Source organism: Necator americanus, chromosome IV, assembly GCF_031761385.1.
Source record: "Necator americanus strain Aroian chromosome IV, whole genome shotgun sequence".
Classification (NCBI taxonomy): Eukaryota; Metazoa; Nematoda; class Chromadorea; order Rhabditida; family Ancylostomatidae; genus Necator; species Necator americanus.
In genome coordinates this window covers 35,505,368-35,532,677 of record NC_087374.1, presented here as the reverse complement: position 1 = coordinate 35,532,677, position 27,310 = coordinate 35,505,368, and the positions used below count along the sequence as shown (strand labels likewise).

Genomic DNA, 27,310 nt, shown 5'->3' with positions numbered 1-27,310 from the left:
GGTTTAGCATACATTACCATTGTGCTCATTACCATGGATCTTCTAATCCATTCCATAGAAAAAACTTATTAAGGAGAATCAGAAAACACATCATTTGCCCAAACACTTTGTATTCTTGTCAGTTATAAAAATGAAATTCCGCTATAATTTACAAGATAGGAGAAGGAGAAAAAGTAGGAAGGAGAAAAGAAAAGGAGGAGAAAAGTGGGGAAAAGGAGAAATTTTTTCGGAGGAGAAAAAAAAACCTTGGAAAACACAAATTCGGTAATACAACGCTGGGAAAGCCTTCAATTCACAATTTTAAGAGTAATTTGAGTAATATTTAGAATTAGTTGAATATTTTTAGAATAGAAGTTACATCCGCATCATCTATTCAAGCAGCTGAAGATTTCAAGAAGAAGTTATTATTATTTATCATTATTATAGCCGATTTTACGCTTTTCAAAGCGTATATCGCGTTCCCAAAGCTTTCATGGTTCTTCATATTTCTGTAGTAGAATCTTTGAAGGAATTTTGTTTTAACTTGAAAAAAAAATGTTGGAATTATTGAACTATCTAATTATTTTTTATTGAATATTGAATATGTTTTTTGAATTAACACCGTTGCTTAAGGGAAGCATTTTACGGCACGGAAATCCTAAGGAAAATGTAGACTTTGGGTTGTAGTTGTACAGAAAAGATCCCCTTAGTCGTCCTAAAAACGGCGTGAGAACCGCTTTAGTTCCTACGAGGCGCCTTAGAGCACGCACCCAGCTTTGATCTTGATCGTAATCTTCGTAAAGCTTTCATTTTCGTTCGCTCTCTCGTGGACGCAGCGCGGACACAAGAGTAGCGTGCTGGAACTGATTTCGTAGGAAAGAACCCCGTCTTTCACTACTTTTAATTTTTCGAGAATTTTGATCCACTTTGAGGTGTAATCCTCACTCAGCAAGAAGATTTCGATGTAGGTGGTTGGATGGATGCGACTGCAACTGCACTGCAACTGCAACGTAAAAGACCATTAAATGAAATGTTCACTGGAAAAAAGCAGGAGGGAAACCATGGACAACGGATTTTTAATGGGTTTTCGGGCTAGTTTCCCAGTGACAAACGGAGAATCTCTGTTCAAGCTGTAAAAGAAAAGGCAATAAAACAGAACGAACCCCATTAGAAAAGTATCTTCGGAAAAATACCTAGAAATATGGTTATATAGGGTTCAAAAATAAACTTTCAAAAAACCTTTAGAAAGAAACAAATCTAATTTAATTGGAAAAAATTCAAATCAACAGCAAACGATTGCGGTAAAGAACGCTTGGAGATCCACATCCCTGAGCAGCAGTAGAGAAATCTTCACTTTTTTTGGGTTCATTTCAATTTGGTTTTTGGTCAAAATTGACTTCAAGCCACAAAAACAGGGCTAAAAAACCGATGTGTGCCAAAATTATTGCATTTATGTTGTTGAGTTTTCTTCGGAAGTAGCAGTAAATATCAAGAAATACGAGCAAAAAAGGATTACAATGGTCCGGCTCACGTGAAATTTTCCCAGAATTATTTCAGGAATGTAGTAAAAGAAAGTAAAAAAGAAGAAATATAGTTATAAAATTATTTAAAAAATAAAATTAAATATGAATCAATTTATAAAAATTAAACAAAATTATTATAAAAAATCCACGGATTATTTTTGCACAATCGGGAACTGTCACTTGAGAAAATGAGGTCATGTAGGTCTCCTTGTAGCTGCGTTGAAAAATGTGTGTTGCAATTAGTTGCAATTTTAATTATTTTATTTATCTCTGTCTGGAATTTGGCGAATTGTTGTCCTATGGGACCAAGGATCTTCATTTTTACTCCCATTTTACCATCCTCCCGAGCCCCATGCTCTCTAATTGAATGACGATAGTTTTTTTTTGTCGTAAAGGTTTGAGAAAAAAAAAAAGAAAAAAAATCTTCGTTGGATTCCTGGAAATGCAAGAATTAATTTCCATTCTTTTGAAAAAAAATGAAGGATTAACTGGTGAATGAGAAGCTCCAACTTCGCCGCATATTTTTTTCAAAAAAAAACCTAAAATTAAATTAATAACAAAATACTGGACACCTACCTCTTTTTCAAGAACGGCTCAGTTTGAGAATTACGATAATATCTTACCGGCATACTCTGGTGTCTGTGAAAGCTGTGAGCTCGAATTTCAAGTTTCTAAATTTTAAATCTGATACGTCGGGATTTTCATTCTTTCACGTGCAAATAAAACATATCTTAAATAATTTGCCTACCTTCCTTAACGACTACTGTAGCGAAATGGGTAGGATTACTGTAGCGAGATGGTGGTGGGGGGAGAGCTTAGGTGATCGACGATATTTGCTCCGTATGTGCTATTGCGATTGCATAGTAAGTGTTTAATATATAAACCACATGGAAACGGTGACCGAGAACAGATGCTGGGGTTGCAAATTTCCGTATGTGATGCTTCGTCATGGGAACCACCATGACGTTAGCGGCGCTCATTTTTCTCTCTATCTATCTATCTGTTTAAAAATTAAACACAAAGCTGGACCGGCTAGGAGTTCTCTGTGCCATGACGAGATGAGATCGTTCTCTCTCGCTCTCTCTCGTCAAAGTCTCGTGGTTCTTTTCCCTCCTGGAAATTATTTGACTTCATCGCTGTAAATAACCGTGGAACGTCATGGTTGTACATGGTTTATGGATTCCAGATGAGCGTCAAACACAGTATTTTCAAATTCAAATGATCCACTAAACTAACTGCAGTCATTTTCAAAATGTTATGTGTTAAGGAATTTTTGACGCTCAGCTGTGAAGGTGAAAAAATTCCGTTCACTTCCGGATCGGATCATCTTGATTTTTGAAAATACCAAAAAAAAAAAGAATCCTGTTCTCGATTACACCTTGGTTTGCAAAAAAATGTGGGATCGAGGAAAAGAGAAGAAGGAGGACAAAAAGAAGGAAAATTACACTCAACAGCCAATACGAAAGAGCAATTTCTCGAAGTTTTATTCGAGTTTTATTTGCAGTCAGGGGTCGAGTGTATGATGAATAGATCCTGAAAGGTAGGTAGGTTATCCGAGAACAGAAAAACGATTAGAGCCAACTTTTCCATAGTTTTCTTTCAAGAAAAATAAGCTGCTTTTCTCACCAATCTGTTCTTTATGTAAATGATTACATTAGATCGCTCGCTGGATCAATAGAAAAAGAAATCCAAGAAGATTTAAGGGGATCAAGAAATGAAGGAAAAATTATAACAATTGAGAGGGTCTTCACTACAAAATGAATGGTCTGAGAAAAAGAAAAAACCAAGAATAAAACTTGGCGAGGGAATTAAATCTATCAAAGGTTTCCAAGAAAATCAAAAATTCCAAAAAAAAATGAGTGCCGAAAAAAATATGCATAAAAATAGAGAAAAGGCAAAAAGATAAAATATAAGTAAATGTGGATGTAGTTTTAAAAAATTGAAAAATTCAGAATTACCAAAAAATCACAGTTAATGTAAGTTGTAAAGATGCGATTAAGATCAGTTTGACCTCATTCTATCGACAATCGATAGTTTGGTATCAACGAACCCCCATTCCCACCGACGTCCGCACGACTTCCACACCACGGGTCCGGGATGCGACCTTATCGTGTTTTTTTTTAGGATTTTTTTGTGTGACTCTTTATTTAATGCTAAATAACCTCATAATACCGTCTTGATCCGGATAATATTGATTGATGTATATCAACTCTCAACTTTTTCATCAGAAAGGCTACAGTTATGTAAATATTGCTCTAGGGAAGCGCTTACCTTTTTGTACCTCTCTTCTCCCTCATATTTTGACCCCTGAAAAGAGTTTTGATGCAGTTTATTTCTAAAAAAATCACCTTACACATGCATAATTCCTATTTTTTTCCAGAAATTTTCCACCTCTCATTTTTAACAAAAAACTGCCATAATCGCTCAGTAATTTCTCTCTTGCTATGAGAAAATTTGGTTTTTTCAAAGAAATAACACAATTTGACGAATGTTTTCCTTATAACAAACTTCCGAATGAAATCCAGAATATCGTTTCCATTGTGTGAAAATCTTGCTTTTCACAGAAATTGGAGAAATTCGCGAATTCACAACGCCAAGTCCCACACAAACTTTATCAAGTGGGACCTTTTCGTTTCGATCGCCGGCTTTTGGGAATACTTCACAGCTAACGATATGGTCGATCAAAAAAAAAAAGGGCAAGTAGAACATTTTAAAATACTAAGCTTTAGGTACTGTAGATGTAAATTATCAACCTACGGCCAATAATAATATCATATCAAATCAATATAAATCTCAATATCGAATTAATCAATATCAAATCAAGAAAAATAATTTAGAAAAATAGACGGAGGTGTAAGACATCGGGGGAAGTGTTGGAGCTTATTCTCCAGATATCTCCGGATCTGTAATGAGCGGAATAAAGACGTAATGAGATTCTGGACGAGTCGAAGGATTATCACAGGGGGTCTCAGCGTTCTATTGAAAGTTATCCACTGATTCCCGGGATCAAAACTCACCAATATTTATCACATAAAAAAAGCCTAGGGAGAAGGTATATAGCACCATTTGACTTATCTTTGAGTGTCAAATCGAATGCAACAGTGATCATTTATCAAAATGAACATTCGAAAGCACAAAGTTTCCGGCTCCCCCCCCCCCCCCCCCGGGTCAGCTGTTCGTTTTAAAGTGATTCTTCCGAGTGATTTTCGGAGCAATTCGCGATTTCTGCTTTGAAATGTGATGTAGGTCCTGTGATGATTATTATGAAAGCATTACACATCACGTTTTGATGGATGTACTCGTGTCATTTTTCTGGATCTGTCTACTGATGTCACCGTTTATCCATTCGTAATTAGTTCCAATGTGAGTTTTATGAATGGGAATTAAGTAAGGAGTATAAATTCCTTTCCGATCCGTCCAAATCTGAATAGGGTACTCGTTTTCACGTAAGGTTGTTCTACAAGTTTTTTTCACATAGTTTTTTTATATTTTTACTTTTTACGCAACAACAAAGTTATTCCGGGGCGGGTGTGGCACAGTCGGTTAGAGGTCCGTTGTAGCCACACGGTCGAGGGTTCGAATCCTCCCCAGTGCTCACCAAGCCTTTCATCCCTTCGGGGTCGATAAATTGGTACCAGACTTGTCTGGGAGGATAAAAACACTGACTTGATCATCGGCTGGCCCCCGCAAGTCATTGTAAAGGCCAACACGCGTTCAAAACCTCAACGATCACGAATTCCAGTAAAACGCGTTGGCGCATCCCAAGTGGATTGATGCGCCAGTGACTTTATTCTTTTATACTTTTAAAGTTATTCCAATCAACAATAGTGTGAGCAAAAAAATCAAAATAGCGTTCGACCATTTATTGATTATTGATTCTTTTGACCAGGGGCTCCGGTTGCTGTGAGCTTAAAGTGTTGACGACCATGGAAAGAAACTTGTAGGGCCGCCTAATGGTTTTGCTGTATGGATTTATGGATGTACTTAATGTACCTTTTCCGTTTTATTACTACTGTTACTTTTCTGGAAGTCAGATTAAAGGCAGCACACCGCGAATCTGATGTGGTGGAGGAATCCGCTGGAAAAGCCGTGGATGGGGTTGTTGACTGCGGGATCAGGGGTGGTTCCGCTTATTTCTTCCTAATTGTCGTGAAAAATGGCGTGGGAACTGCTTTATTTCCAACGAGGTACGTTACTACACTCTTCTATGTATACGTCTTGGTCCTCTCAGCAACCTATTCATAGGTTTCACTTGAATACACAGTCAAGGAAAACTCACTAGCTTTCGACCGCTGTGCGGCTGGATGCGGCGCGTGTACGAGAATGGAGCGTTGCAACTGAAATCGTAATGAAAAACAGAGTCTTTCACACGGTTTTTTTCGTACCGCGATTAGGGAGAGATGAGCGTAACTGTCCCCAATCCCGGAATCTACAATCCCATCTCTAGCTTTTCCAGTGGTTTCCCTCATTGCGTCAGAATCCTGGTAAGCTCCTTTTAAAGGCATCACCCCATGAATGTTGGACGGTGCGGGTTTCAGGTAGGTTATGCCTATGTGGGGTCGTAGATTATGGAGAGGAAGGTGACTCCGTCCATTTTTTTCCGAATCGCCGTAAAAAAAAACACCGCGGAAGATGCGGGGCGTGTACAAGGCTGGCGCGCTCCAATCGAACTCGTTGTGGAAAAAGCGCCTCCGAACGCTCGAAGCCGCATCTTCCGGGCCGTTTTTAACGGCAACTGAGAGGAAATGAACGGAACTGCCCTCCTCCCTATAATCTACGATCCCGTATAGGCATAACCCACTTGAAACCCGCACCACCCAAGACTCTGTGGGTTGATGCCTTTAAATCAGGTGTGCGCAATTGATCGAATCCGATCGAGATCATTTGCGCAGTCTACGGATCATGGATCCGTCTGTAACGGCTTCGTTATTGCTCTGATGGGAACCGCAATGCATTAAAACTCTACTGCGGGAAACGAGAGTTACATAAGAGGGGGTAAGGTATAATCGAAGAATAGGATATTTGATTTAGAACCTTTCTTCCTGAGGCGAAAGAGAAATGATCTTTTTAGAATTTATAAAATCCTTTCTGGTTATACAAGCCTAAAAATCCATGCGCATGGTCCAAAATTTAAAACTAACTTTACTTCTAGACCCCTACTAGTTGCATAATACATAATATATGATATCATATTACATAATAATAATTATTCTTACAATTACAATTACAACAATAATAATAATAATTTATAGTGCAATGCTTTTCCGTTAACAGAATTGGCTCGAAATACCTGATTGTGTGAGAAAACTTTCCCAGCCTCACTTTGTTTTCAGTATTTAAGGAAACCGTCAGTGGATTCCCTCAAGCAAATAAGTTATTAAAGGTCCCTTAGCAATTTTTATTGACTAATATATTTATTATATGTATTACTCACTTTTTATAGTGTGTATTTCTCATATTTTTTTTTGTATGCTCCATTTTTCATATATGGGTAAACATTGGATAATGTACGTACAAATATATATCGTATTGATTTTTTTGTGACCTGTACACGAGGTTGCTAAATAATTTTTCTGGCACAATTTTTCTGGCTGACTTTTTGGCAAAATCGCCTTCTTCAGAACCTGAAATGAGAGATTCAGCTCACAATTTGAACGGTGATCGATGATTGATCGATCACCAGAGCACGAATGATTCGAACGTCTCGTTCAGATCAAAATAGCCGTTCGAGTGATGTCGGGAGTTCCCGCGTTATCGATGGGAATTTACCCTTGCGATTCATTTCAGGGTTTTTTTCTTCTTTGATATGGATCCAAAATGGTTCCAGCAATTTTTGAGGAAACGTTTTAGATTCCTACGACGAGTTTTGAGCCCTGATTTCCAGAAAATTGGCCCCGTCGTGTTTTTATGTTCTACGGGCGTCTGAAGGTGTCCATTCTCGTAACCTATTCCTTCAATTCGTGTACTCCTTGATGCGAAAATATAGCTGTCGTGTTTTTTGTTAGCGTTTGTGACATTTTAACTTAAGGATAAAGACTTAAGAATTAAGGATATGGTATTTTAAAATAAGAATTTGTGCGTTATCGTTTACAAATGATGCAATTCCAGTGATTTCACCGCCGTTGAAGTTTAATTGAGCATTGAATATTCTTGATTCCTAAAATACAAACGGAGGAAAAGAACTTTGAATATATGTTCTGTAAAATTATGTAAAATGCGTTTGTAACCCGTAAAATTATTTAAAATTATTAGAGACATGATATTTAAAAATAAAAATATGTGCGTTATCGTTTACAAATGATGCAGTTCCAGAGACTTCGCCGCCGTTGAAGGTTACTTTAGCACTGAATATTCTTGTTTCTTCAAATACGAGCGAAAAAGAAAACATTTTAGATATAATTCTTTTTTACTTGCTTTTAAAATATTTGAAGAAGTTATTGATTTCAGATGTCTTTATAAAGAAAAAACCGACAACCTCTTCTTGCCCAGCCCTTCAATCATTCATACCCATCAAAAACAGTGGAAAGTGTGAGCATGTGTCACACACATACATAGAACAATTGTCATTCTGGAAACTCTCTTTGTAACTCTTCTGGAAAATTCCTCTCCGTCATGGTTGGTTTTTGATGGATCCGCGGAGGAATGCAATGCATAGAATTCCTATCATGACGGAGAAATTTCCCGAAATGCACCAACTTTCAGCATTATTCATCGATTCATCGATGAGAGAACCGTAAATAAGGAAAAATTCCATGAAGAAAAAAAATCCTGGAAATTTGGTCGAAGATTAAGAGAGAAAATTCTCTCATGTTAGAAGATGGTGAAGTACTGTTGAAGCTTCGATTCCTCTTACGTCTCGTAGCGGTGAGGGACAGAGGTGTGGAGGAAAAAAGCTCCCATCAGGTTTATGAGAAATTCGATCAATAGCTAGAGGAAAGGCGGTGATCCTTAAAAGCTAAATATAATTAAGTTTAAATCAGCATTATTACTCTTCTAGAAGGATTTAAGGATAAAAATTATAAATTTTAAGAAAATTCAACTGAGAACTCAAAAAATCGACTGCACACATCATTTACTAAATATAATTAGTTGAATGCGGTAGATAACATTACTGCTGGGTTAAGTGAGAAAAAATGCGGTTATAACAATTATGATACGGTAGATAACTACAGTACTAAGTAATTTATGTTCGGATAACTACGGTATTGTTTACCGCTCCTTTTTTTTCGCTCAACATCTTGATTTTAATTCTGTTGAAAAGTGGGGATGTAGCCAGGAAATCTCCTAGTCCAGGAACATATATATGTGCAGTATTATTTACATAAAAATTAATAAAAGCTTGAAAACTACTACCGCTACTACCGGGATAAATAGCTCAGGAAAAATAGGAGATCTCTGAGAATCAGGATATTGGATTCCCTCTAAGTATGTAGTTGTACACAGCACACTCCGCTCTCAGAAATTGACTATGGAATAGAAGTCCATGGTTGGGGAAAAGAAGTAGAAAAAGAAAGGAAAGGAAAAGAGAAGGAGGAAGAAGAAAGGAAGAAAAGAGCGGGAGAAACTGTATTAAAAACATACTCGAAATAAACTAATGATTTGTATTTCGCATTTATTACGTTTTACCTATCTTGTCTGTTACATAATCATTTTTAAGGAATTCATTCCTTTTTAATTATTTTATTTCAGAATTAATTCTTTTTTCTAGAAATTAATTAGTCTGTCAACTCCAACTGAACGTTTATCGGGATTGTAATCGCTGCACGAGAAATTTCTCACCGGTATACCGCTATCGTATCAAGAACAGATGTTGGCGAACCACACAACTAAAATCCAGGTGGTCGCGCGGTGGATTCAGCTCAACTTGAGAAGGAGTCTTGGGAAGGAAAATTATCCCCCATATATTTTAGCGCTGAGATTTTCACTAGTCTTCGGAAAAATTATCGCTCATAAATTTTAACGCTGAGATATTCACTCGTCTTGGAAAAAATTATTCCTCACATAAAGCTGAGATATTCCCTAATTCCTGGTAAAAAGTCAGACAGACGTATTGTTACAAATTTCCTTTATAAAATCTTTAGTGTTATAAAAATACTCCGATGTTAATGGTAAATATAGTTTTTAGTAATATGTAATGAATTTTTTTTTATAAAACGTAATGATTTATCAATCTCTTAATGCTGTTATTCCTGAATAACGAAGGGAAGAGAACGATAAAGAAAAAAAAAAGAGTAGAGAAAAGGAAGGAAAGGAAAAGGAAATGCAAAAGAATATTGGCTAAGGTTGCAGCACTTGAAGGAATTTTGGCGGAATTTTCTGCTTTATTTGGTAATTTTTTTCTTACATGGAAAAAGAAAAAAAAAGAGGAATTCAGGAATTTATATAGCTCAACATGATTGTTCTTTTTATGTTCAGGATACGCTAGATATTTAGACAGAAGCTGGGAGAAAAATCCATGGAAGACATCATGAACAGTCCTCGACATGGGTGGTCTATGAACATTTCTGAAAGGATCGCAGCCAGAAAATCAGCCTGAGAAATAGTGCAGCGCTGGCGAAAACCATTTGAAAAGGTGACCACGTTAAGTACAGCTGTTCGTTGAGTTATGCCAATCATTCGTCACTTTGAGTTCATAAAAAGAGGAAGTGAACAGAAAATCAATGTTGGAATTTTTCGTGACTGCGCTGGATTTTCCTCGCCTTTCTTAAGACACAGAATTGAAAATTTCAGGGCCGGATGGAAAGATTTCTAATAAAGATTTCAAATAAATTGTTTTTCTTCCACAAGCTTTCTGTTTACGATTTCAAATAAATTGTTTTATCGCAAGCTTTCTGTTTACGAAAAAAAAGAAGTAATAGATAAGAAATAAAATAAGAATAAGAAGACAGGCTATTCATGGCCAACTACTACCATCAATACTAACGTTTCTTATCTGAGAAATTCCCGAATTATTATGGAAGATATCTACGGATCTGTGAAATGAAATCTTTTGTGCAAATAAAAATGCGATATTCCATAAAGATGAGATGCGTCGCCTTAAATCATCATCTGCAGCAGCAGATCATTTTACGGCATATCCGATATTTCAGGCGATTTTCTTCCCGAAATGACAAGCGCCGGCAGAAAGCATATGTGAAGAAAAAATTACTGTGAGGAAATTACTGTAGCTCTCATATTCTGCGGGAGAATGTTTCTCGAAATCTTCTTAAAAACGCGGTTGTAACAATCATGTTACGGTAGATAACTACGGTCTTGGTTATGTACTTTATTGTCGGATAATTACGGTATTGCTTCGCCACATCGTTGAGCTATTTTTTCTCGACTTCCAGATTTTAATTCTATTAGAAAATAGGGATTGATCCGAAAAGTTTTCTAATCGAGCAGTGTATTATTTTTTATATAAAGAAGATAATACAAGTTTGAAAACTACTCCAGGGATAAATAGCTCAGGAAGACCACGAGATCTCTGAGAATCAGCATATTGGGTTCCCTCTAAGCAGCTGGACACAACACACTCTGCTCACTGAAAGTAAATATGGAAAAGAAATCGTCAGTACGACACGCCAGCACATTTTCTGGATAACATTATCAGAAATTTAGTTGTTTCGGCATGGAAAAAAATGTATCAGTTTATTCAGGATCAATTTAGTTACTTTGTGGAAAGCGAACAGGACTGGATCCGTACCTATGTGGGTCTGAAGTTGCATAAAAGTAGATATTAACATGATTTTTTCCAATCCATTACAAAGAGGGCCGCAATTTTTAGCGCGACAGAATTTTAACGCTGGGTTGGGACAATTACCTGTGTAAATCCAGGAATGGAAATGTGAATCAAAAATCTTAAGTGCCGCAACCGTCAATCACTTCGCAAACAATCACCGTTCAGGTGAAAAAAAAGAAAAGGAAAATTATGACCGATGACAACTTCGTCCTTGTATTTGAAAGAGAAGCACATTAGAGTTTTCCGAACTTCTCACTATGGGGAATCCAGCCAAGAAGTTTCTTTCAATTTCGTTTCTCAATTATTTATCACTTATTTTTGTAAAATGTTTTTCGTGAAGCTTATTGTTTTTCATGAAGCTCGTAAAGTCACTTAGAACTGAAGCTGAGATTTTGTTACAGAGAAAAGAACATTCGTGGTAGTAAACGAAAAACATTTTTCTGTTTCTTGAATGAAAATTCCTTCCTCAAACTCTTGTACATTTTCCAGGAATTTCACCAGCATGTTAATTTCGTTTTTCTGTCTTAGGTCTCGTTGCATCGCCTTCACTTGAAGCGATAAACTCTGCCCTCGTTTTTTTTTTGGGATAATAGGAATATTGCTTTTATTTCCAGGGAATCTGTTTAAATTTCTTTATCTTAGATTGCCACATACTTAATAGTCTAATTTAATTCATTTAGTTACAATAAATATAACTATATAATGACTTTATATTTATTTATATTTTTATATTTATACTTATTTATTATTTCTTATTTATATTTTTTTATTCTATAATTTCACCTGTTTTAGAGTAGCCAGTACCACTAATCTTTGTCTTCTGTAGGGGAATAATTGTAAAAGTTCTGGTTTACATATCGGTATGAGTACAAATAATTTTTTCCGATTATTTCTGCAGTTGCAACTGCTTTTGTTGAGATTCTCATGATTTTCGGGATTTAAAATTATCGTGATAGTGAAATGAGATAAAATATGTTTCTTTAGTTTTCCTCTAGGATGGCATAAGGATTATTTGTTAGAATCGCTCCAAAATTCTAAGGAGTGCTAATTCACCTATTTTTATTACCTCCAATGATGCCATCCAATGAGCACAATCTTTTTTTTTCTGAGCAATCCTCCTTCGTGTTAAAGTGTTAAAAAGAGCTATATGTTAAAGTGACGTCCGAATTCACACACACCTACACAATGACTTCGGTATTGCTAAAATTTAAAAAAAAATCGTATTCGGATTAAAATAAAAAAAACAAATTAATAATAATAATTAAAATAAAATTAAAAAATTAAAAAAAAACTAAATAAAATAGAACAAACTTTTCGACTGCTTTGTGTTAAAACTAGCCATTGTTTATCTGGATAGCCCTTTATTACGTTTGTAACAGTAACTGTTATGACATGGCTTTTTTCTAACAATTTTAAAAAGTTGCCCCTCCTCACCCCTTACAAAATTGGATTGACGAAGGAAGTATATACTACATTGCACCTGCAAAGTTCTTCTTGTAAGTGATATTTTAAAATGCTGGTACTGGCCGTATTGAAGGACAAAAATAGAGATAGAATTTTAAATTAAACAGCGATTATTACTAGTGTACTTTTAGAAATTGTTCCGTGTGGTAAATGTAAAAAAATAAGTTCTACAGACAGCTTTTAGAAATACAGTATAGAGTAAAACAACAATTTCTAGGATTGCTTGAACTGAGCTTTTTTAAATTCTTATCCAGGTAGCTTTTAATAAAAAGTCTTAGTAGCTACCTACTTGAACGACACCTCGGAGGATACTGAATACCGTATCACCCGCAGTTTATAATACTTACATATTTTCCTGCTGCCACTAGCGTAAACTTATGCTTTGTAATATTTTTTTTGAGCGGGATTAATTTTTATTTCATATTTATTTATTCATTTATTTACTTATATTATTTATTCATATTCATTTATTTATTTATTTATTTATCATGTATTATATTTATTTGTTGTATTTATTGTTATATTGTAATTGGAATTTAGTCTATGCAAAATACGAAAAGCTCTCCATGAAAGAAAAAGATAAACACGTATTCAAAATTATTAACCAAAATCAGAAAGAAAATTCAAAACAAATTTCCGCACTCACTGCAATTGCAGTTATTACTTGATCGTCGTTGTTATAAGCTATAATAACTAACATTAACAATTGTTACAACTCTTTAGTTCACTTATAATGTCAAATGTACGTGATCCATGTTTCCGGAATTATTCCGGAACAAGACTATTATTTGAAAGAAAGAGGGAGAGGTGTGATTTCTGATCTCTTAATAGATTTCCTAAAAATGAAAAATGTCATTAAGTTCATCACAAAATATGTAAATGGCATTATCACATGTACTTTCCGGGGAAAATTGCAAAAAAAAAAACTTCCTTCCACCCCTTCTGACCACATAACACCCTCATGCATCCTATTTGGGATGAGCTGTATCTCCGTAGCAACTTCGTACACATGAACGAATTCGAATGACACTAAAGGACGTTACCATGAGGCTTTTATTAAGGACCTATCGTCTCTCGATATCGTTATTCCTCATTCTCAATTCACCTGAAAATGACTATTACTCTATTCTATCTGTCTTTTCTGTCTTGCCTCTCTTGTCTTTTCAGTCCTATCTTTGCCGGTAACATCGACTCAACCACAGAATCCTAAAAGTTGCTAGAAAAAAAAAATGAAAAGACATGTTCAACCGATAGAGAGCTGCATTGTTTATGCAGTCGTGTTAGGACCAAAAACAACATTAAAAACGGGAACTGAAACCAAACACAAATTTCATTTGTAAAACTGGAAGAGTTCCCAGCCTTCGTTTCAAAGAATTCGCACCGGCGGTTGCCGACGTCGTGATGCGCTCGTCCTGGTAACCCTACTTTTCAGGCAGAGATACTACAATTCTGTACGCTGTGAAAGTGTCGAAGATGCAATTCCCGGATGCGACGCCCGAATTGTGCTGGCAGTTTAAGGAGTTTTTGTTTTAAGTTTTGGGAATTGTGCGGGCAGTTTAAGGAGACTTGGAACCACTGTGGATTACCCGTACGTTAGGATATGGACAGCAAGTTTGAAAAATAACATCGAGTTGTAACAATTGTGTTATTGTTCAATAAACAAATAAATTAATAAGTAAATAAGCACTGAGTTGAATAGAATAAGGAGTGTAAGTACCGTGTACTGGTTTACATAGAATATTATGTGTTTGTTGCATGCTGTTACTGTAGGTAGTCGTTTCATAATGTTGCCCTTCCGATTTCGTAAGTTTGAATTCGAATTGTACCGGACATTTATGTGCGCGGTGGGCACGCGATATCACGCGGGGAAACCCTCTATAGGACATCGCTCAGGGTCAGGAGTCACCATGTTGGTTGATTAGAGCCGCTCGAGTTGAAGGCAACGCTCAAGGCAGTGGTACAGTGCGATCGAGACGATAGCACCTCCGAGCGTATTTTCCGGAAGAGGGACGGTCATAGCCGAAGTTCGTGGTCTCTGAGGAGGACGTGAGCCTATGCGATTGAGAAGGCGCGGATGGCGCTAGAGCGATTGGTGCAGGAGTAGCTGCACCAATCGCTCTGGCGCATCTAACATCGCAGAGCTCCAGAACCGTTCGGAGCGGAAGCGCTTCAAGGACACTGCAGGACAAGGAGCTTTAGGAAACAGCAGAGGAGGCGAGGTTGCGCGTGATTCCTCACTTATACTTTTAACCTTCTAAATGTATTTGTGTATTAAGGATAAAAGTTAGCCGGCCTCATTGTGTATGTTCAAGAAAGTGAAGGGACAAGGTGTTTCTCTATCATTGCCCTTTCGTGGGCATGAATCGCACCAACCTCAACAGGACAAATTAAAAAGACCTAAAGAGGTTCTGAGACGACGAATAAGTTGAATCTTCCGGACTCTAATAAATATTTCAGTGTGGTAATCCCTCGTTGATATCGACGCTAATACAACTACATTAGTGGACCACTCTGTTTAGAATTTTTTTGATGTTATTATCTCCACGTAAGCAGAATAGAATTTGTTGTGTCTCAAAATTGTGCCATCTTCGTAATGCACTAGGATCATATGGTGTTTCTATACCTTGAGGTCAAAACAAAAATGCTTGTTTGAATTTTTTTAACCGCGAAAAACTCTGATATGGTTAGTTGCTTGTTTCGTCTGTAAACAAAAAAAATCTAGTCAGAAATATCATCATTAGAATTAAAATATGTGAATGCTCGAGGTAAGAAAAAATGAGTCAAAGGTTTTTTTTCGTAATCAATCAGATTTTATAGATATAGATATTTTATAGATTTTATTTTATAGATTTTATTTACGCATCACACATATGGAGTTTTTGACTCACTTTCATCGGAAAAGAATCTTTAAAGTGAAGTAAATAATTGTTGAATTATTGTTCGGTCTGTAAGCAAAAAAAAAAGTTGAATTATTAAATAAAGTATTAAGCGACAACGGAAATACTTTTTGTTGGGAAGGTAAAAGGAATCAAGTAGCGGAAAATCAAACGCTATATCCCTACCAGTCTAATAACAGCGTAGAGTACAAAAATACACCAAACATTTGAGGAAAAATCAAACTGTTTAGTGGACTCTCTGAAAAATCGTGAGGAAGTGGAACACAGAAGGCGAGCCGAGTCGAAAAAAAATGTGCTCTGGATATAATCCTTCGCTTGTAAACTCTCTCATGTTTTGCTTCACAAAAAAACATCAACAAATGCAGTTCTCAGTAGTCAAACGATACGTTCACGATTCTATTACAGTTTACGGAATATACAGTAATCCTTACATGCTCTAATTATACCGTGTTCTTACCTGATTTGATTATTCACCATAGCGTCCTCCTATGTGAAGCTTGAAGAAAACGTGCCGAAGAATTAGGAAGACTGGCGAATGGCGGGGATGAGTTAATTTCGAGAACCTTCGTTTTTCATCACCGATGATAAATAACAGATCAAAAGAAAATGTATAGCTTTTGTGGATGGATGTATATTCCTGATGTATTCATCATACGCCTACGATGACAACATCGTAAATTTTCTCCTTCTAATTCTCCCAGCAACGAAGATATAGATTCGTGGAGAATAGAGAGGAAGGCTGGGCTACTTCTTTTGTCAATGATTCCCTTTTTTCTTGCAAAAAAAAAAACAATTTTTTTTGGAAAAAAGATGGAAATTCTACACAAGACCTTTCCAAATGACATAGATTAATTAATTATCTTCTGAATTTTGAAATTTGTACCATGGGCTTAGCACAAACGCGAATTTAAAGTCATTCATGTGGTTTTTTTTTTGAATGTTTGCTTCCTTATGCTATAAATAATTCCGTAAGAGCCTTAGAAGTAGCATCCGCTTTAAAATTTTAAGAAAAACAAGATAGTTTGAACAAAAATTAGTCGAAAATGATGTTGAGCTAAACCGGCGATCATGTATTTTTCCTCTATCGTTGTGGTCGCTAAATTCATTCGAAGATCATTTGAGGTCCTTACATTCTTATCAGATTCAAAAAAAATGCGCAGATTTTTTTGAGTAAAAAGAGGGACATGGAGATTTATCAATGTTTGCTTCTCTAATATCTTTCTGTACATTCTACAAAGTAGAAAACATTCTACATGGGACAATCGTTACTGTAAAATACAAAAGAAGAAAAAAGATAACGAACAAATTAATCGATAATCAATAATGTATTCTCCGTTATTGTTTACAATTTCTCCTTTCATGATCGTGGCTCGTGGATTTTTGTTATTGTCGTTCAAAGTAGCACGGAACCAATGCGTCCAACTTTTGAACGCTTCTCGTCGTGTGAAGGTGACTCACTATGGTCCCTAGGACCACTCCATAATCTCTGGGAATTTCCTCGTCGCTTGGCGTGGATCTTTGTGAACAACCTGATTCAGTTGGTCCTCAACGAATTGAACCGGTGCGATGCTTGTCTCTGAGGTTGAAATTTCCGCCTTTGAATCGCCTTAATCAATTTCATGGAATAAATTCATTCGAAGATCAATTCAAAGCCTTACGTTCTTATCAAACTCAAAAAAAAAAAAAACGAAATTTCAATCAAATGCAAATTTTGTAAAACACCTAATACTTTACCGATTGACATAAAATATATTGTCCTAGCATTTTATTTTTTTTACACAAAGGTTTTGCTCAAAATAACGTCGAGACTTAACGATCTAACTCAGTGCGTTAACTGCCAATTCATATTCTGCTTGGATTTATTCCTAGTTTCACTGTACTACTTATGGATTATCAATTATCTACAACTTATCCTCACTAATGCTCTTTTTGTACTGTAAAACTCTTCCAGCATCTCTCACTGAACCATCCATGTCCATCATAATTTTATACTTTCCATTTGTTCCTGAGCAACTGTTGAAGGAAAATGCTCAATTTTTATCCTTTATGCAGCGTTCACAGAAACGATTTCATTTCCAGGATTTGTTAACGTTAAATCTCGTAGAATTTCGAGATGGCAACAGAACATTCGGGAATAGTAGGCGTGTACCTAGAGCAATCAAAACTTACGTGGCGGCTTAATTTTCTGCTCGATAAAAGTAACGTTTTAAGGTAATCAGTTTTACGCAGTACTACTACAGTTGTCTTTTATTAAATTCAATTCTATTCCCCCTATCAAGTACTATTACTTAAATAGTTTCTCCAATTTGTTTCTCGCGGAAAAATCGATGTTTCCCGTAATGTCGTTTCCCTTAAGACGATAAATGATCGCTTTTTCCCTTTTACTGGATTTTCTCCACTGTTGTGAGGAACAGGTGGTTCTGGAGAGCGTACTCTCTTTATTCAATCTGCTTTATCGTTTACTAAAGCAGTAATGTATTATGAAGCAGTCACTTATGGTCGAGCAGCTCTAAACCTTTGGAACTCATTTGCATTTCGTATTTTTTCCTGAATCATTATGATATTGACGGATTTTCCCCTTCTTAAGTTGATCCGAACACAAAGTCGCTATAATCCCTTTTTCTTAGCTTACGCTTCGGCAAGTTCGTTTTCACCAGATCCTGAAAGGATAACGTAAGAAGTAATTTATCCGATCAGATACTCTACCAATCCAACAAGGAAAATCCTAAGTCTACTTCTTTTTTTTCTTTTCTTTTTTTCACTTAGCTTTGAATTTGGAGGTGTAATTCGTCCTGAGGAACTTCTTAGAACTTTTTGTATGAGAATAAGAGCGAATGGGAGCAGATTTCAGGTGGTGTGGTTAATTTCATTCGCTTTTTCAGGGCAATTTAAAAATAACGAGTTCCAGAAAATTCAATATGAATTTATAACTGACAGAAATTAGAAGAGAAGGGGTTCGGAGAACTAAAATTTCTAGCTTTGATTAAATTATTCACCTGTGAGTATTTGTGCATACGTCTATGAAGTGTCTCCATAGAATTCTTGGAATAACTGGTAGCGATTAAAAATCCAGAGTAAATAATTTTAATTAAATAAAAATTCTTTGCCTATCTTTGGGAGAAATGATCTTTTCATGGCTCATAAGGTCCTCCATGGTTACACGAACCTGTAAATCTCTGATTACTTCGAATTCGAATGAATCCGATGAATTCGTTCGAACTTATCTTGTAGTATCTTATCCTTGGGTCGTCATTGAGGCAATACTTTTTCTTCAATAGAGCTGTTCCGGACTTCTTGATAATATGCGAAAAGGTTTAAACTCCCGCCAATCTTTCAGTCTTTAAGAAAGCTGTTAACTTCCCTTTTTCCTTTCTTTCCTTTTTTCCTTTCCTTTCCTTTAACTTTCCTTTTTTTAACTTATTGACCAGGAGCGCTGTTTTACGCATCCGACGACAATCGACTGTGACGAGAAATATTTGAACAAAGAAGTAGTAATAATAAATAATACTAGAGTTGCTAAGTACAAGAACTTAAAAAAAGGAAAATCACGAAAGATAGCTGTTGAAAACAGTGTGACTAACATGTGATCCGTGTGTTTGATCCGTGTTTCCGTTGAGCGCGCTTTTGTCAGAGAGTTTTAGGCAGGATATCACGATTTTGATGTAGAGCGAAACCCCCACGGTAATAGTGTGGAGCATTTGGGAAATAGGCTGTGGAACCCAGTGTGATTTCCCTCATTTTTCCCTTTCCCTAGTCGTCCTAGGGAAAAATCTCATGGATAAAGCCTTTTTTCACGACGATTTCAGTTGCAACGCGTCACCGTTGCGCGTACGTCGAATCCAGAAGTCGGAGAACGGTCGAGGATTAATGAGACCTCTCCAGCAGCCTAGTCAGATAGGACCAAAGTGAAGAGGTTGCTGGGTGGACCAGAACGTGTACATAGAGGAGCGTTCCGACGTGCCTCGTAGGAAATAAAGCGGTTCCCACGCCGTTCCTTACGACGATTGAGGAAAAATAAGCGGAACCACGCTGCGCTCCACAATCTACTACGCGAACTCTGTGCTTTCCCCGTGAGATCCGCACCACGTCAAAATCATGGTTCGCTGCCTTTAAATAAACAAGTAAATAAAAGACTTCTGTACTTGTATTGAATTGTGTATGTCATTTTGTATAGTGTATATTTGTCTTTTGTTCCTTCTATGCTCCGTTCATACGCACATGGATAACCATTTAACGAATAAATAAATAAATAAATAAATAAATAAATAAACAACGAAATTAATTACATGTAATTAAATAAAAGTCTAGAATTGTGATATAACATATCTAGCATAGTAAATCGGTTTCTTTTTATTTTTATTATATATTAGATTGATATGGTGTGAAATCTACTACCATTATATAATGGCTTAAGAGTAATTGGAAATCTATTCCACACTATCAGAACTAAAACTTAAAAAAGTACAGATTACGGTAGAATAGTTCTTTTTCTACTGGTGACGACAGATAGGACAAGTCATTCCGCATTAGTTCATATGCATGAATGTTTTAATCTCTTTTCTAAATTTTCACTAAGCTTAATTTCCTGTAAGCAACGTTTGATTAGCACCTCAATTACTCAAATTAGTGAAAAAACCGTACTGGGTGGTCAAATTTCAATGAATACTTCCTGGTAAGCATCATTTTATTCTCATTTCATTAGCTTTAAATAAATCAAAACAAAATATCGTGTGGTTTTGAGTATTTCTTCCTGAAAAAATAGGAGACATTTCCCCTCGGCTCGACTCATTGAAGGTCCCATTTCTTGTACGGTCCGACCACAGTCCGATCACATTACAAAATCTTTACGGAACCCGCAAGAGTAGAGTTCTCAACAATTTTTATACGGCCTTTTTCGTCCCTCTTGTTTCTTTTCTAGGATTTAAACTACAAAATGCAAATTTTTGTGTAGATACTAAAAATAAAGCGGATATTTTTGGACGTATCTTGTATGTGAAGGAGAAATCCGAGAAACAAAACCTCACGAAGTAGGTTGAAGCAGACCTTTAAGCGAAGCATTCAGTTTAGAAATTTGTGGAACTACTGATATCTCATTATTTTTCCAAAACCGATCGAAGGAAAAAGAAACTATACTTAAAATAAGGAACTAATTCTATCACTAGAATGATAACATGAACGTTGATTTGGATAAAAGTTACCACGCTTTTATGTTCTACGTAACCGTAGTACTGTAACGTGGGAAAAAAGTGAAAAAAGTGAAAAAAGTGTGGAAAAAGTGAGAAAAGGAAAAAGAGAACTAGGATTCGTCTCCGATATTCCTCTTCCAGGCTAAAAATTTCTATTTTTGAAACAATGCCAGGTTAAACTTTAGATTTTTTTCGCACATTTAAAAAAGTAGATGTGAGAAGCAGCCTTAAAGGCATCATCCCACGAATCTGGAGTGGTACGGATTTCCAGTGAAATATTCGTGTACAGGATCGTGGATTATTGAGAGAAGGGTGACTCCGTCCATTTCTTTCTAATTGCCTTAAAAAACGGCCCGGCTACGGCTTCAAGCGTTCCGGTGCGCTAATTTCTACAACGAGTTGGATTGGAGCGCACCAGCCTTGTGCACGCACCGCATCTTTCGGGCCGTTTTTTGCGGCAATTAGGAAAAAGTGGACGGAATTACCCTCCTCTCCATAACCTACGGCCTCGTATAGGAAATTTCCTCTTGAAATCCGCACCACCCCAGATTCGTGGGATGATGCCTTTAAACCAGAAGAGTCCTTTTGTCTTACTTTATTCTACTACGAGGTATGCGATAATGTCTTTACTTCCTGAAACTAATCGTATCTTATGACATCTCTTTATTCTATCTATATAAAGATAAAAAAGACAATATGCCTTACGTATCACATTATCTAAAAAGTTCATGTGTTAAAATCTCTTCCTGGGATCTATTGTAACTTTTGTAGTAATCTGAAAAGTTGACAAATAAGTTGTTTTAACAATTTTTTTTTCTGAAAGACGGTTTCCATTGGATACGAAGCAGGTGCTCTTGTAAGTTTATTACGTTTGTTTGAATAAAATATTGGCGACATTTCAATAAAATGACGTTTTTCTCAAAGAAGTGTACAATTCGAAGTCGATTACAGAATTTTTTTTTTCCATTTTATGCGCTTGTTAGTATCACCAAGAACGTGATTGTTCACATTTTCATCGCATGATTTATTGAAAAACACGGAAATTGATTCTGGCCAGAAAATTATGTTAGGTGATTTTCAAAGGAACTAGGCAATTTCCAGGAAAAAAAATTGAAAATATTATATCCATGTATCATAGGTGAAAGTTATCCTAGTTGAATCCAGTGAGATTTTTTTTTGTTGCACGAACTGATGTGCACGTGATCCTCACCTCCTCGACTCGGGACGAAATCATTACCGTATTTTTTTCACTACAGTTCTTTTAGTCCGTCATGTCTTCTGATGTCGAGATCTCAATCTTGAGCCGACTACGCGACACGTTTCCTATCCATATAATTCGACAAACGTTTCGAATAACCATTCGAATCCACCTCTACAAATTTCAATTTCAGATGACGTTGAAGGTTTTTTTGGGCGCATTTCTCGGCGTATTAGCAATTTCTGGACTTATACTTAATTTGTTCGTTTTATTCGCTGTTGTTAAATTGGGTATATGTGTACGTAAAAGCTCTATTTATATTATTTCTTCTGCTAACATATCTTGTGACACCATACAACTTCTATTAACAGTTTCGTATCTTGTCCCTTCAATTGTGTTAAATGTGAGTATATTTAGCTGAATTCAAAAAAGAATGAAAAAATCATCAAAATCCAACTATGTGTTGTATTTCTGATGATTCCTCTTTTCATTCGGAAGCAGCCAGAATTTCTGGGAACAGTCGAATAAAGTCCGATAGTAGTCGAGTTTACGAGGACGTCAATCGGGCACAATCGATCTGTTGAGCTTTAAATACGATTCTAATCAATAATCGATCCCGTTAGAGACCCAGATGAGAGTGCGTAACCAGGTGGAAGAGATTTTTCCTTTACTGCTGCACTGATCAGCGATTACAGATGCATAGCGGATGTATTCGATGAGCGTCACACCAGAGATTTCATTCATTCTTCCGATCATCCCTTTAGCAATACCAAATCCTTAAATTTGTATTTAGACTGAATACAGGAAAATTTTCCATAGACCATATAATAACATTACAATCGAAATTTCTTCCCCTTAAAATAATATCCCCATCGATATGAGTAGGGGTCCCAACAAGATGACGTGGTCCCAGCACTATGTGTGGATAGTTGGTGAAATATTTATATTTATTTAAAATGATCAATATCTCTGTTATGCTTATCTATTTCCCACTGAAGTACACCGGAGCGTTGAAAACATAACATAAAAACACTGAAAACACAAAAAAAATGAGCTTCATGACTGCCACACTGTCCCACTTTTTCTGACTGTATGAGAAGTTCGACAGTTCGCAAGCATGTCCAGTATCCCAGCCAAGTAAAAGAGGGGATTTGGACTTCCGCAATTCGCCAGCGACCGAAAATCGTGAAGCTGAAGGAGATGATGGTATATTTATCAATAAAAGTAAAACTAAAGGGAGTATATAACTAATTTGATGTAGTACGGAAACCCACGAGGAACACATTGAGTACGGTTTGTAGGTTACTGAAGTCTGTTTAGGAGTATTCAGGTAAAACCGAATGAAAACCGATGGCTGCTGTGGGGACCGGAGCATGTACATAGAGGAGCGTTCTAACGTACCTCGTAGGAGTTAAAGCAGTCCCCACGGTTATCTTAGGACGACTAACGGCAATTGAGCTGGGCCCTATAAACTACTAACAGAACTCCACTTTTTTTTCCTGAAGTTTCCTTAACAGATCATTTTGGTGACACGCTGCCTTTGAGTGACTCGAGCGTTTGATGCGTTTTGAAAATTACCGTTGAATTAAGGCCTGTTCACGTGTGTGGGTCTTGGGGGAGGTAAAAACGCACAACGGGAAGACAGTCGGATTTGGCCATAACGTTCCTCTAAGAGAAATACGATAATCTCGCCGTTCTTCGAGAAGAGAGGAAATGTTAACAGTTAACACTGATGGTCCAGACAAGAAGAAATATCCCATGTGTTTTCAATTAATGTTCCTAAAATCCCACCTTTTCTTCATCCAAGGATTTTGTTAGCTTAAAAAACAATGTATAAGGACTATTAAACCAGCGGTTATGATATTCGCATGATTTAGAGTTGGTTGTTCGAAGGTGGTAAAGATAATGCTGCGGTACGGCTTCTTGGAACATTATTTCTGTTTTGCTGGTATTTCAATTCGGTGACTCAAATGATCATGGCCGTCGATCGGTAGGTGTTTGGTACAAATTGATACAAAAAATAGCTTCTTAAAGTCATCGTATCACGAAACTGACGACGTTGAGGTCCCGGTGAACAAATATAGAGATCGAGATGTTGATTACGAGTATGCGCATGGCCCCGCTCAATTTTCCCTTTTCCCTAATCGTCCTGAAATACGGCGCGGAGACCGCATTTGTCCCCTGGTAGTACGTGGAAACGAGCGGGTTTTCTCGGCATGATTGTGCATGCGGCTTTCCCCTCAGCAGCCTGATAATTAGTTTCACTTGGTTACGCTGGAGAGGAGACCTTATTGATTTCCGACCGCTTGCTCGTGGACGCGGCGCGCGCATAAGGGGCCGAGCGTGTTCACAATCCTCGTAAGAACAAACGCTGTTTCCCACCTCATTTCTCGAAGCGATCAAGGGAAATTGAGTAGGATAACGCTCATACTCGTATTCTGCGACCCGAACTCTAAATTTACCGTATAGAGATCTCAACATCGTCAGATACACCGAATTTAAATAACCGTGTTTGTTTGTGTAAGCGGTAACATTGATATTTACACAGATTAATTGCTGTATGCTTCCCGTTTATCAATTTTTTCACCTATACAACTTCGTCAATACTTGTGTCTGGCGTTGTTCCGATAGCAATCATTTTATCATGGATATCGCAATATGTGCTTCCTTGTTGTATGTAAGTTCATTTTATTATCGATGTAATTTATTGTACTGAGTTTTTTAGCATTCGATGTGGTTTACTTGAGTAGAACGTGAGAAAGCGGGAGTGTAAAATACAGTTTGGTTAATTGGAAAGATATGAAAATGGATATATAATTGAAGCAGCAAATGTTCCAGGCAACAACGGGCAAAACAGAAAAAAACGAGAATATCAAACTCTTATTTTTGTCCTTTCTAATCGTTTTGTCAACATATTTTTGACTGAATACGGTTCTGAAAAATATGAAGGAAGGTTGAGAGGAATGTTGTTATATAGCGCGAAGCAGGAGAACGCTACAAACAGTAGATATATAGTTGAGTCAAAACAAACATGAAGCACGGACAGTTGCGTAAGCGGCTGCGTTCGAAGCGGCGCGTTGAAGCGTAGCGATTGGGATCGTGCAAGGATCCTCGCTACCGAAACGAACGAAGCGAGAATGGCTAAACGTGCTGTTTCCTTGTTTTTGAGGCAGAACCGTGCCCCTAATGGATGTGAGCTAAAAGTACGGAGAAAGTTGTGGTCAAGTACAAAACCCAAAGCCGTCGAACTACGTGCCAATTTGTTTACGACAAATTTAATGCGTGCGACTCCATCCCTCTCACCCTCAAAGAATAAGCTAAAACAACCATTGGTGGTACGATAGGCATTTTGCGACCACATGTGTTTAACCGAGTCGAATATTGATGTTTGTGATATTCACACAAATATTTATGGACCGCCCGTGAATGTAGGAAATCTTAGTAGCGTAAGTAGTACGATAGTATTCTGCATAACACATCTCATCTGCCTAGGATTGCTCCTGACCACCAAGTGCTCTCCTATTCCTATTTCATTAAGGATGGTATATTAAACTACGCGAATTTATTCATGGACACACCAATAGACATTATTTCATCAGTAACATGTATTACTTGCTATACATATGTGTGTTATCCTTTCAATTTCTTCAATTTAACACTTAAATGCTGAAGTCAATCGTTGTTATCTAGATTCTTGCGTTTATGCGAAGAATGAGAGGTGACTGCCGAAACCGTACCAACCGCCACGGACTCCGGGAATACAGGTAGAGTTCCTTAAAAAGAAACAAAGTGTAGAAATGAGGCTTTTTCTAGGTACGCACTACAATTTTTCGCTATCTGTATATTCTATTTGGCAGCATGGTTATGCCGCCGTACGTTGCCGCTCATTGTTGGCGCTGGAAGAGTAGAATACTTCATCGCCGTTCCGATTTGCGTAGCATTGAACTGCTCCGCAAATTCTTTGGTTTATATTACTACGAATCCAGAGGTTTGCTCATATCGTGTGCTAAGCAATACTTCTGTCGGAAATTTTATGTAAATGCGAGTTAAGGTGCGACGAAATCTTTCTATCAGGCGGGCTACCTTAATCGGATTGACGACGCAAAGCGTTGGAAATATCAGAACAGCTCCAGCTAATCCAAAGACGCAAGCTTGAGAGGCATGGAAATGAAATGTATGTTTGTTCGACGTGATACGCTCTAATGAGCAAAAGCATGATTAATTTTATTGTTAAAATTTTTCCTTTTCCCTTTTTGTAGAACACTGAATTTATTTTTGCTGTCACTAAAGGTACAAAAGTTATTCACAGTTTTATAACTATTTTTCTGATGATACCAGCTGGTAGGTGTTTTTAGTTGCCAAAAAAAGGTCCGCAAAGGAATGGACTTTGTCGTGGACCGATTGGTTGCTCACACCGGATAGGACTTCTCGGAAGAAAGTACAGGCGCGGCACCTCTCTGCCCTGCCGTATTGATGCTTTCTTCGTCTTACAAAATCATTCCAAAAACAGCTGTTCGTTTGAATAACTGTTCTGCGAATTTCTTGGCCACCAGCTCATAACAAATTCCTTGTACATGTGGTGCAAGTGCGAATGAATTTACATCGTTCCTAAAACTAGGACGACATGCAACGCAATGTTCATTTCATTCTCCATGCAACTATAGTAGTAAGCACAGTGTCGATCGCAATAAACCATTTTGAAAAGCTGTTTGTCTGGGAGGTCTGCAGAGCAATTACCTCTGACAGTAATCCTCATCTACAGGATTTTTGCCAAACTCTGCTGGAATAGACCTCTTTAGTTCAAATCGTGCCCATTTCCTTCAGAAAAAAACCTCAAACCCTTAATCCGGCGAAGACAGCGATCTGGAAGGACTGCCAACCAGCTTAGGCTTATCAAGCCTAAACTTAGGCTTATTTTGCCTTAGCCGAGCCCGCCTCCCTGCACGTATTTTCTGCCCGATTTGGGCAAAATTGTGAAAATCGTGCCCGTTTCCTTCAGAAAACCCTCAAACCCCTCATCCACAGCGATCCAGAAGAACTGCTGGCCAGCTTAGGTTTGCTTAGGCTTATTTTGCCTCAGCCGAGTCCGCCTCTCTACAGATTGTGTATTTTCATACTACGTACTCCTTATCATGTAATAATATAGGTTTTGATTGTTGATGGTTTACAATTTAGAGGCGTGGGAGGCCGGTGAAAGCAAACGCGGCGAATATATGAGTACCGTACGTTATAAAGTGTCGTAAAATTTTTCTACGCCGCTTTCTAGGACGGTTAGGGAGAAATGAGCGAAAACATGTTCATATTCGTGATCTTTTTGCCAAACTCTATAGCGTTCATAACGA

The 27,310-nt window shown here is 37.2% G+C and overlaps 1 protein-coding gene across 2 annotated transcripts; it reads left to right on the top strand.

The window, feature by feature from the left end:
* Positions 1-23,060: 23,060 nt before the first annotated feature.
* On the top strand, positions 23,061-26,124 carry RB195_003733 (uncharacterized protein; the record flags this gene model as incomplete). Of its 2 annotated transcripts, XM_064201507.1 has the most annotated exons (6): positions 23,061-23,174; positions 23,846-23,958; positions 25,461-25,593; positions 25,659-25,732; positions 25,782-25,956; positions 26,020-26,124. In XM_064201507.1, 6 exons carry the CDS (start codon positions 23,061-23,063, stop codon positions 26,122-26,124), a joined length of 714 nt encoding a protein of 237 aa, XP_064057388.1. The 2 variants fall into 2 exon arrangements, with proteins under 2 accessions (XP_064057388.1, XP_064057389.1); XM_064201508.1 differs by lacking the exons at positions 23,061-23,174; positions 23,846-23,958 and adding an exon at positions 24,613-24,645 and having other exon boundaries at positions 25,507-25,593.
* Between the last annotated feature and the right edge of the window lie 1,186 nt (positions 26,125-27,310).